General features: G+C 42.1%; 1 protein-coding gene and 1 pseudogene across 2 annotated transcripts; both read left to right on the top strand.

Annotated features, from left to right (window-relative positions):
- Positions 1-718: 718 nt before the first annotated feature.
- LOC310790044 (protocadherin gamma-A1 pseudogene) lies at positions 719-6,956 on the top strand (annotated as a pseudogene). Its single transcript has 3 exons — positions 719-908; positions 1,887-2,116; positions 6,030-6,956. The product of its transcript is annotated as a protocadherin gamma-A1 pseudogene (transcript).
- Positions 6,957-8,538: 1,582 nt separating this feature from the next.
- Positions 8,539-10,980, top strand: LOC310790042 (protocadherin gamma-A6-like; the record flags this gene model as incomplete). Its single annotated transcript, XM_083651757.1, has 1 exon — positions 8,539-10,980. The coding sequence occupies one exon, from the start codon at positions 8,539-8,541 to the stop codon at positions 10,978-10,980; it is 2,442 nt and encodes an 813-aa protein (XP_083507883.1).
- Positions 10,981-12,443: the final 1,463 nt, after the last annotated feature.

Genomic DNA, 12,443 nt, shown 5'->3' with positions numbered 1-12,443 from the left:
ACACACACACACACACACACACACACACACACACACACACACACACACACACACACACACACACACACACACACCCTCTGTGCTGATGGACAATTAACGATTCTGAATTGAGTGACACATTCACAACATTATCAGTTGGTTGCAGAGAGAGTTGTATGCCCTTTTACATGTTATTACGTGATTATTTCCACTTTAATTTATTTAAATCTATATCAGATACAATAATATATCTGGGGGATTTCCGTGTTAATTTAGGCCAAATGATTGCGCGCATTGAACACTTCCTAATGATTTGGTTTCAAGAAGTGACTTCATTATTTGTGCTCGAACTGTTTTCGTGTTCATCTTTTCGACTCTAAGTGACGCTGTTGATCACAGAAAAAAGTGTCTTGCTCTGTTATAGCGGCGATAGAGGAGAGAAATGAATCATTGTGCAAGGTGGGGCTTAGCCGACATTTGACACACAGCAGCATTTAAAAGGAAGAGCTAAAGAGGGGATAGGCTACTCGATATTTTTTGCCTCGGAATATTTGGTATCTTTGCATCACTTGCGAGGGGGCTTATTCATTTTAATTTCATAGGATCCCGTCCCGACATGGCTATACCTCAGCCCCAATGCGGAAAATGGCGTTTGTGTTCCTCTACATGGCAGACGTTGTTGTTTTTCATGGTTTTCATCTCTGTTGATGGTCAAATCCGGTATTCAATCCCGGAGGAGATGAAGAAAGGCTCTATTGTCGGTAATGTGGCACAAGACCTGGGTTTGGATCTGAAAAGGCTCCGTTCTGGCCGGGCCCGTATCGTGACCGGAGAAAACATCCAGTACACCGAGCTGAAGACAGACAAAGGGATTCTTGTCGTGAATGAGAGAATAGACCGAGAGCAGCTTTGTGGAGACGTCACACCGTGTAGCATCAGTTTCGAAATTATTATCGAAAATCCAATGGAATTACACAGAGTGACTATCGAAATTTTGGATATAAATGATCACGCACCTGTCTTCCGAAATAAGGATATCAGTCTTGAAATAAGTGAATCCGCTGTCGTTGGAGTACAATTTCCACTACAGAGTGCAGAGGATCTTGACGTAGGGCAAAACGCATTACAAAATTACATTTTAACGCCAAACGACAATTTCATTTTGAAACAACATGCGAATCCAGACGGAACTAAATATGTTGAAATGGTGCTTCAGAAACCACTGGACAGAGAGGAACGTCCTCGTTTCTCTTTAAAGCTGATAGCAGTGGACGGTGGAAATCCACAGAGATCTGGTACAGTAAATGTAGATATCACTGTTTTAGATGTCAACGATAATGCTCCTGTATTTAATCAATCTGTGTATAAAGCATCTGTGAGGGAAAACACGATGAAAGGCACTAATATCATTACAGTTAATGCTACAGATGCTGACAGTGGTTCAAATGGACATATTACTTATAGTTTCTCTCAGATGAAAAGTAGTGTAGCAGATTTATTCACGATTGATGACAGCACCGGTGCCATAAGTGTGTCTGGTCAGATAGATTATGAAAAAGATAAGAAATATGAGGTCAGAGTAGAGGCAAGGGATCAGGGCGGCCTAACCGGTACAAGTAAAGTTATATTTGAGGTTTCTGATATCAATGATAATTCCCCAGTTATAAATATTATGTCATTTTCCAGCCCCGTGTCTGAGGATGCACCTCCTGGTACAACGATTGCTATTATACATGTCAAAGATGCAGATTCAGAACGAAATGGGCAGATAACATGTACTACAGATGTACAACTTCCGTTTAAAATCCAGTCATCTCTAACGAACTATTACAATCTGCTCTCAGATCAGCATTTTGATAGAGAGACTCTTGCAGAATATAACATAACCATAACAGCTACCGATTCAGGTTCTCCCCCTCTCTCTAGCTCTACTAAACTACAACTAAAGATCTCTGACGTAAACGACAATGCCCCAGTCTTTGATAAAGACAGCTATTCTGCTTACATCGCAGAAAATAATTATCCTGGAATTACCATATTTACTGTCAGTGCGCGGGACTCTGACTGGAATCAAAACGCGAGAATATCATATCTCCTGGATGACTCACAAGTCAGTGGCAGCCATGTATCTACTTATGTATCTATAAACCCTGAAACTGGAGGTTTACAAGCTGTTCGCTCCTTTGATTATGAACAAATTAAGCAACTTAATCTTGTTGTCAAAGCGCAGGATGGAGGCTCTCCTCCACTCAGTAGCAATGTGACTGTGAAAATACTGATCCAGGACCAGAACGACAACGCCCCTCAGGTTCTGTACCCAGTCCAGACTGGTGGCTCTCTGGTGGCTGAAATGGTGCCTCGTTCAGTAGATGTGGGCTATCTGGTCACTAAAGTGGTGGCTGTTGATGTGGACTCTGGACAGAATGCCTGGCTCTCCTATAAACTGCAGAAAGCCACAGACAGGGCGCTGTTTGAAGTGGGCTTACAGAATGGAGAAATAAGAACTATCCGCCAAGTCACTGATAAAGATGTTGTGAAACAAAGGCTGACTGTTGTAGTGGAGGACAACGGGCAGCCCTCTCGTTCAGCTACAGTCAATGTTAACGTGGCGGTGGCGGACAGCTTCCCTGAAGTGCTCTCGGAGTTCACTGACTTTAAAGACGACAAGGAGTACAATGACAACCTGACTTTTTACTTAGTCTTGGCTTTGGCTGTAGTGTCCTTTCTCTTCATCACGTGTTTAGTGGTTATTATATCAGTGAAAATATACAGATGGAGACAGTCTCGCATCCTCTATCACTCCAGTCTCCCGGTGATTCCATATTATCCACCACGTTACTCAGACACCTTGGGGACAGGGACTCTCCCACACGTGTACAATTACGAGGTGTGCAGGACGACTGACTCCAGAAAAAGTGACTGTAAGTTCGGCAGAGCTGGTAGTCAGAACGTGCTGATAATGGACCCCAGTACAGGAACAATGCAGCGGATACAGAGTGAGAAGAACATCCTGGATGAACCAGACTCTCCTCTAGAGGTGAGGTCAAAGTTGATTAATTTGCTAAGTTGATTAATTTGCTTGCTTCCTTGATGTAAAATGTCTCAAATATGCTTGTTGCATTCAAACACATGACTTGTGTGTCAAGACGTCCCAGAATTTAGATCACAGGCTTGCAGTCGTTCTTTTCACCACGGGTCGGACAGCTCCTCTTCTAGGCTTGTAATGTCTCCACCTTCTGATCTCATATACAGCCATCTTTAATTCGTCTATAAAAGGATGCAGCCTCTCATCTAGAGGTTAGTTAAATTATTTGTACTATTTCTCTTCATCCGCCCGTGCGTCTCCCCCTTTCATTTCCATTCGGTTGCATTCACTTTTAATAAGGAAATGCGCTGCATTGTCATTTTCAGCACCATGGACAGCGCCTGATTTGTTTGCATGACTTCACTGGAGGCCTTTATCTGAGAAGCGGGCTCGACTTCTTAGCTCTATAATGGCTTAATAGAAGGCACTTGCTGAGTTGAGTATAGCTGCAATGGAAGTGAATTTCATGGAATCATAAACGTGCAAGTGGTAGGCTATATTTTTCTCACTATATGATTTTAAAACGTATGTTGAATATTTATTTATTTATTTATTTATTTATTTATTTATTTATTTATTTATTTATTTATTTAATAACTGACTGCATTGTAGTATTTGTCTCCAGAGCGGTTCACATTTTATTTCAGACCCATAACTATAGTTGGACTTGTCTTTCTCGCGTTTTAAGGTGTAAGCCTATGTTTCACAGAGCATCAAGCATTTATATGGCCCAACTTTTCTTCATTGTATCAATATCTTTTTTTGAAATCACCTTTAATGTATCACACATAGTTGGTTAAATTCAAACACTTGTGTGTCAACTGTCAAGGCATCCCTGAGTTTACACGTGTGCAAGTCTCCTATAGGCTGATCCTGTTCAGCACCACGGGTCTGACAGCTCCGCTTATAGGCGTGCAATGTTGTAAAATTCTTACTTACTCAAACTGCATCTGATCTGATGCTGCCATCTAATTCAAATAAGAAGAAGAAGAAGAAAAAGAAGAAGTATACATTATTTCCATTCTTAATCACGTTTTTATTCAAGCTTTGGAGAGCAATAGTATGCATCTGTGTCTTTAAAGCTTTTTAGGCCATTCGTTGCCAGGTAGTTTTGACGGTGATATGGCATAATATGTTAATATTTCCCATCAGTTTTGTGCTTTTGAATTTACTACTACATTATTTGCTTCCAAAATGATGTTCACGTTTTGTACTCTAAGTGACGCTGTTGAACAGTCAAATAATGTGGACCCTAGTTTGTCATTCAGGGCTGTCCTTTCATATCACCGTGATGACGAAATACCATAAGAAGTGGTGCTCAAAAAAGCAACGCTCATTTGTACAACGGCTATTCTTTCTAACGAATAAATAGCACGTGACATTGTAATATTCTAGTCGGACGATTTATTTTTCGAGTTTTTGTTTTCAGAATATTTCTGACATGGCGAAACACCCGCACTGCAAACAATGGCGTTCGTACTGCGGACATTCACGGATTATGCTTTTGCTGCTGCTGTATTTCTCTCATGTCGTCACTGGTCAAATCCGGTATTCAATACCGGAGGAGATGAAGAAAGCCTCTCTCATCGGTAATGTAGCACAAGACCTGGGTTTGGATCTGAAAAGGCTCCGTTCTGGCCGGGCCCGTATCGTGACGGGAGATAACATCCAGTACACCGAGCTGAAGACAGACAAAGGGATTCTAGTTGTGAATGAGAGAATAGACCGAGAGCAGCTTTGTGGAGACGTCACACCGTGCAGCTTCAGCTTCGAAATGATTTTGGAAAGTCCCATGGAGCTTCATCATATAACGATTGAAGTCTTAGATGTAAATGATCATCCTCCAATATTCAAGAAAACACGTATTGATTTGGAAATGAGCGAGTCAGCGAACCTCGGGGCACGATTTGTCCTGGACAGGGCAGACGATCCGGATGTTGGCGTTAATGGTCTGCAAAACTATGTCTTGAATTCAAACGATAATTTCGTTTTAAAGCAGCATGTGAATCCAGACGGAAGTAAATATGCTGAAATGGTGCTTCAGAAGGCCTTGGACAGAGAGGCGTTTCCCCACCTCTCTTTAAAGCTGATAGCACTGGACGGTGGAACACCACAGAGATCTGGTACAGTAAATATAGATATCAACGTTTTAGATGCCAATGATAATGCTCCTGTTTTTAACCAGTCAGTGTATAGGGCTACAGTGATGGAAAACGCAGCAAAGAGCACTAACATTATCACTGTGAACGCTACAGACGCAGATAGCGGATCGAATGGACATATCACATATTCACTTCCAGATTTGAAGAGCAGTGTAGCTGATGTGTTATCTATAGATCAGAATTCTGGAGTATTATCGGTTTCGGGCCCTATCGATTTTGAAAAAGTAAAAAAGTATGAGCTCCGAATCGATGCAAAAGATCAAGGAGGTTTAACAGATTCAAGTAAGGTCATAATTGAAGTGATTGATGTAAATGATAATGCTCCTGTCATAAATGTGATGTCATTCACTAGTCCTGTCTCCGAGGACTCCCCTCCTGGCACAACCATTGGCATAATCAATGTTAAAGACCTGGATTCGGGTGATAATGGACAAGTGACTTGTACAATAGACCACAATTCACCTTTCAAGATCAAATCTAATTTAAGAAATTACTATACATTGGTCACTGATGCTGTATTAGATCGTGAAAGTGTTTCTGGCTATAACATCACTGTAGTTGCCACAGACGCAGGATCGCCTCCTCTCTCAAGTAAGAAAACCTTTCATCTAAAGATCTCTGATGTCAATGATAATGCCCCAGTATTTACAGAGAGCGTTTACAATGCGTTTATCACAGAGAATAACTCTCCAGGTGTTTCTATACTCACTGTTAGAGCTAAAGATCCAGACGAAAACCAAAATGCCCGTATTTCTTATATTGTGGAATTTTTTGACTTTGACGGATCTTCTCGGTCTGAGTGCGTTTCTGTTAATGCAGACAGCGGAGTGATATATGCAGTGCGTTCATTTGATTATGAGCAAATTAAACAATTGAACTTCATTGTTAAAGCGCAGGATGGAGGCTCTCCTCCACTCAGTAGCAATGTGACTGTGAAAATACTGATCCAGGACCAGAACGACAACGCCCCTCAGGTTCTGTACCCAGTCCAGACTGGTGGCTCTCTGGTGGCTGAAATGGTGCCTCGTTCAGCAGATGTGGGCTATCTAGTCACTAAAGTGGTGGCTGTTGATGTGGACTCTGGACAGAATGCCTGGCTCTCCTATAAACTGCAGAAAGCCACAGACAGGGCGCTGTTTGAAGTGGGCTTACAGAATGGAGAAATAAGAACTATCCGCCAAGTCACTGATAAAGATGTTGTGAAACAAAGGCTGACTGTTGTAGTGGAGGACAACGGGCAGCCCTCTCGTTCAGCTACAGTCAATGTTAACGTGGCGGTGGCAGACAGCTTCCCTGAAGTGCTGTCGGAGTTCGCTGACTTTACACACGACAAGGAGTACAATGACAACCTGACTTTTTACTTAGTCTTGGCTTTGGCTGTAGTGTCCTTTCTCTTCATCACGTGTTTAGTGGTTATTATATCAGTGAAAATATACAGATGGAGACAGTCTCGCATCCTCTATCACTCCAGTCTGCCGGTGATTCCATATTATCCACCACGTTACTCAGACACTTTGGGGACAGGGACTCTCCCACACGTGTACAATTACGAGGTGTGCAGGACGACTGACTCCAGAAAGAGTGACTGTAAGTTCGGCAGAGCTGGTAGTCAGAACGTGCTGATAATGGACCCCAGTTCTACAGGGACGATGCAGCGGATTCAGAGTGAGAAGAGCATCCTGGATGAACCAGACTCTCCTCTAGAGGTTTGTTCTCTAAATTATCATTAGATTGTAAAGCAAAAATGTTTGTTTAAACCATAACAGAGGGAAAGTGAATTTAAAATCCAACAACAGGCGATCTTGATGAAAAATGCTTTTCAGCACTGCTATGGTGAACAGTTCCACTTGTAATGTGTGCATGCATCGGGGAAACTGCTCTGTGGTTTCTGACAATGCTTTGTGTGTGTTTGTATGCTTGTGCTGATTTATTACGGCTTCCATGGCTTTGATGTGGCGTTTTGTCGAATATGTCGATTTTGGCTTTGGCTGTAGTTGCAGGTTGGTAGTCTCCTTTCTCTTCATCACACGTTTAGTGGTTATTATATCAGTGAAAAGATGGAGACAGTCTCGCATCCTGTATCACTGCAGTCTCCCGGTGATTCCATATTATCCACTATGTTACTCGACACTTTTGGTGCAGGAACTCTCCCACACGTGTTTACGAGGTGTCCAGGACGACTGACTATATGGAACCAACCAGTCAAAGTTTAGTGAGCGTCCATGGAGCTGGGAGTGATAAACTGCAGGCAGAGAAGCAATCAGGCAACGGTTGTCGAATATCTGGTACCTGATCATTCTCTGTTTTCTGTTACACATACATACAGACGACAACAACAACAACTATAGCAATATGCAACTTTTAAAGTTTTAATAATATTGTTTTTTCTAATTTTACATATTTTCTTCTTCTGAATACAAGTTTTAACATTCAGATTTTATTGTCAACAAATTATAATTATCTAAAGCAGAGGTTTTAAAAGTGGGAGGCGGGCCTCCCCAGGGGGCTCCAAACAGTTGGACATACCTACAGTACTTCTGGGCATTTTTACAGTTTTTCCAGAGCACTTTCCCATGAGTCAGAAGCAAATTATGCCTTCATACCGACCGTCACTCTGAATTATGCCAAACAGCAAAACCATGGTATCTTGGCTCAATTGTTGAGTGTCTAGGGGTAAAATAAAATGATCATAACAATGATCTGCATCCAGAAATTGAGCGAAAATAAGCAAGTTGCCTACCCTTGGGGGGGGGGGTGCTTTGTCTGACGGGAGGCCCAAAGTTAGACTTTGAAAGCTCTCAAGCTATTTTCAAGACATGCTGTGGTTTGTGCTGGGTTTGTGCGACTGCGCTCAACATTTTATTTATCAATCCATCACAATTCATTCAATTGTCGTTTATCTAACATGCTGACTGCAACTCATAAATGCATTCCAAATTCTTCCAACACTCATGTGAGCTTTACCATGGCTTCATTTATAGGCTATAGCTAGTTTTATCAAATTATGTTGTGTAAGGAACAGAATTAATTCTTACCAGAATATAATGAATACTTGTGATTGCCGTGGTTGGGCTCTGAGTGCCGCTGTTGATACACCATTGAAGGTAATGCTGAAAGTAGGTGGTGCAGCAATCCTGTTTTTTCCCCCAGTCTATTTCTCGCTGCTGGAATAGAGACGCTGCACCCTTTGAAGGTTTAACGCGTTGGGTTATTCGTGGCATTTCTCTGCTGAAATATTACCTTTTTCACATCTGGAATGAATGAATACCGTTTCTGAAGATTTAAAGGAATAATCTTGGGGGATTTACAATTATGGGTTTTATGTGGACAACATGCTGCATAGGCCGATGGCAAGTACTGGTTGTTATTCTTTGTCTTACCATCCTGGACTCTGCGAGTGGTCAGGCTCGGTATTCCATACCGGAGGAGCAAGCAGAGGGATCGTTTGTTGGAAATATTGGTAAAGATTTAGGCCTGGATGTGACGAGGCTAATATCAGGTAAAGCCCGAATTATAACAAAAGGAGGCCGGCAGTATGTTGATTTAAACCGAGACAAAGGAACGCTTGTTATTAAAGAGCGAATCGACCGAGAAGAACTGTGTGGACAGACTACACCTTGTAGCTTCAGCTTCGATGTTATCATAGAAAATCCAATCCAGATATATCGGGTTACAGTGGAGGTTATAGACATAAACGATAACAGTCCATCATTCCCTAAGGACGAAATACATTTAAAAATTGTCGAAAGTGTTGCATCAGGTACTCGCTTTTCTCTGGAGAGTGCAGACGACCCTGACGTGGGAATTAATGATATTCAAAAATACACACTTAAACATTCAGATAATTTCAAATTAGAAGTACAGAGCCAATCGGATGGAGGGAAATTTATCGAAATGGTTTTGCAAACCCCGTTAGACCGGGAGAAAGAAGAGACTCACACGCTTGTGCTGATTGCTTCAGACGGTGGCGAGCCACATAGATCAGGAACGGTGCGTATTCATATCACTGTGCTTGATGCCAACGATAACGCGCCAGTGTGTGGTCAGCCTGTTTATAAAGCTGAGGTCAAGGAGAATTGTCCAGAAGGCACGGTGATAACTACTGTTAGTGCAAATGACGCAGATAAAGGACTCAATGGCGAGGTAACGTTTTCCATCGCTCATGTTGCCAGAGAGGCGAAGGAGCTATTTGAACTAAATGTTAAAACGGGAGAGATTAAAATCGCAGGCAAACTAGATTTCGAAAAATCTAAGACTTATCAATTAAATGTTCAGGCTAGTGACCATGGGGGATATGCGGATACTTGTAAAGTTATCATTCAAATAATTGACGAGAATGATAACGTCCCTACAATTCAACTAATGTCATTTTCCAATTCTATATCGGAAGACTCGCCCCCTGGTACAACTGTAGCCGTTGTTAACGTCGATGACGCTGACTCTGATGGTAATGGCGTTGTCAAGTGCTCCATTAATTCTGATGTGCCTTTCAAAATCGAGTCTTCATTAACCGGATATTATTCCATAGTTACAGAAAGCGACTTAGACAGAGAAAGTATTCCCGAGTATAATATCACCATAACAGCTTCGGATAAAGGCTCCCCTCCTCTCTCTAGCAGTAAAACCATTAATGTCAAAGTAACAGACGTGAATGACAGCCCACCTGAATTTGATAAATCAGAATATAGTAAGACTATACCAGAGAACAACTCCCCAGGATTGTCCATATTTATTGTAAGTTCGAGTGATGCAGACTGGGGCCAAAACGCCAGAGTTTCTTATTTTCTGGATGAGAAAGAAATTAATGGGGTGGCTGTGTCTTCGTTGGTTTCAGTAAATTCAGAAAATGGTGTCATTCATGCGGTGAAGTCTTTTGATTACGAACAAATCAAGTGGTTTGAATTTAACATAACTGCTCGTGATGCAGGGTCTCCTCCTCTCAGTTCGGTTGCTACTATAAGAATAATAGTCCAGGACCAGAACGACAACGCCCCTCAGGTTCTGTACCCAGTCCAGACTGGTGGCTCTCTGGTGGCTGAAATGGTGCCTCGTTCAGCAGATGTGGGCTATCTGGTCACTAAAGTGGTGGCTGTTGATGTGGACTCTGGACAGAATTCCTGGCTCTCCTATAAACTGCAGAAAGCCACAGACAGGGCGCTGTTTGAAGTGGGCTTACAGAATGGTGAAATAAGAACTATCCGCCAAGTCACTGATAAAGATGTTGTGAAACAAAGGCTGACTGTTGTAGTGGAGGACAACGGGCAGCCCTCTCGTTCAGCTACAGTCAATGTTAACGTGGCGGTGGCGGACAGCTTCCCTGAAGTGCTGTCGGAGTTCACTGACTTTACACACGACAAGGAGTACAATGACAACCTGACTTTTTACTTAGTCTTGGCTTTGGCTGTAGTTTCCTTTCTCTTCATCACGTGTTTAGTGGTTATTATATCAGTGAAGATATACAGATGGAGACAGTCTCGCATCCTCTATCACTCCAGTCTGCCGGTGATTCCATATTATCCACCACGTTACTCAGACACTTTGGGGACAGGGACTCTCCCACACGTGTACAATTACGAGGTGTGCAGGACGACTGACTCCAGAAAGAGTGACTGTAAGTTCGGCAGACCCGGTAGCCAGAACGTGCTGATAATGGACCCCAGTTCTACAGGGACGATGCAGCGGATACAGAGTGAGAAGAGCATCCTGGATGAACCAGACTCTCCTCTAGAGGTGAGGTTAAACTTTATTGAATAAAACGGGCTTCGCTGTTGTAAAATGTCTCACGTTATGGTTGGCTACATGCAAACATGACTTGTTTGTCAAGACCCCCTGGTGAATGAGCATGTGCCTGTGATTCTGCATAAACATTAATACATTAGCTAAATACGATCAGATGTAATTTGGGTTCTGCCTGTCTTTCTGCACGCTACTATGATTGGGAATTTCAGCACCACAGACGGTGGATAGCTCCTCTCAGAGTTCTGCAGGGCAAATTAATCCAGGAAAATTCTACCCTCAGAAACACTCGCACTGTGATTCATTTGTTATGTTCAGTGTAATTCATTAGTTGTTTTGTAGTGTGTCATGGGATGCCTGCATGACCAGCCTATGATAATTATTACCTGATTTAATTTTCCATGTCTTTGTTATAGATTTAGTTGTGGCACCGATGGTGAAGGGATAGATGTGGAACATGCAATGCAATGGGGATATGAGCTGGGCTTTTGAATATTGATCGTGGATTTTATTTCTCACCAGGGTCTCATAAATGTATTTTTTAAGTGTAGCCTAATGCTGATTATTATTTTATTTATTTTTTTGTGGTGCGAATTTTATTTTTGTCATGTTATTGATGGTAGGACCGGAAGTTTATCTGCAATGTTATTTGTTAATAGTTTTTATTTTTCTCTCTTACACTTACAATAATTTATACTATTGAATGTATTGGTTGGCACGTGACTTCCCTGTTTTAGCACCATTCATGGACAGAGCTCGGTGAAAGCTTTGTCTGTAATGCTGAGGTTGTTCCCTATCAGCTTGGTCTTTTTATCGTTTCAGTGCCTCAGTCGGAAATGTGCTTGGTTTGTGGGCTAGCTAGATGGTCTATTTCTTTTTTCGTATTTCAGGACCATGGATAGCGCAAACGATATAGCAGTGTTGTGAAAATTAAAGCTTGAAAAAGTGTCAATATTTCAAAGCATTATATTTACTGTCTAACTGTGTGTGTGTGTGTGTGTATGTGTGTGTGTGTGTGTGTGTGTGTGTGTGTGTGTGTGTGTGTGTGTGTGTGTGTGTGTGTGTGTGTGTGTGTGTGTGTGTGTGTGTGTGTGTCTGTGTGTGTGTGTGTGTGTGTGTGTGTGTGTGTGTGTGTGTGTGTGTGTGTGTGTGTGTGTGTGTGTGTGTGTGTGTGTGTGTGTGTGTGTGTGTGTGTGTGCGTGCGTGCCTGTGTGCGTGCGTGCCTGTGTGTGCTATGTGTATGGACAGTATTGCCCAGTTTTAACAGTTCACAATGCATTTCTAATTTGAAAACATACTTTTTACGTAGTTATAAATAAGTAATTGCATTGTAGTAACTTGAATAGAATGGCTATAATAAAAGTTGAGAAGATATTTGTTTTCCCCTCCCTAGCTCCAGTGACGTCACTCGTTATTCTCATATTATACTCTAAGGGCCGCTGTTGGTCTTCAAAACACATTTGGAGGAGCTGTTCATATAC

The sequence above is a fragment of the Poromitra crassiceps genome, assembly GCF_964638095.1.
Source record: "Poromitra crassiceps genome assembly, chromosome: 15".
NCBI classification, from domain to species: Eukaryota; Metazoa; Chordata; class Actinopteri; order Beryciformes; family Melamphaidae; genus Poromitra; species Poromitra crassiceps.
Note: the sequence above shows the minus strand (reverse complement) of the source record. Positions and strands in the feature narration are given on the sequence as shown.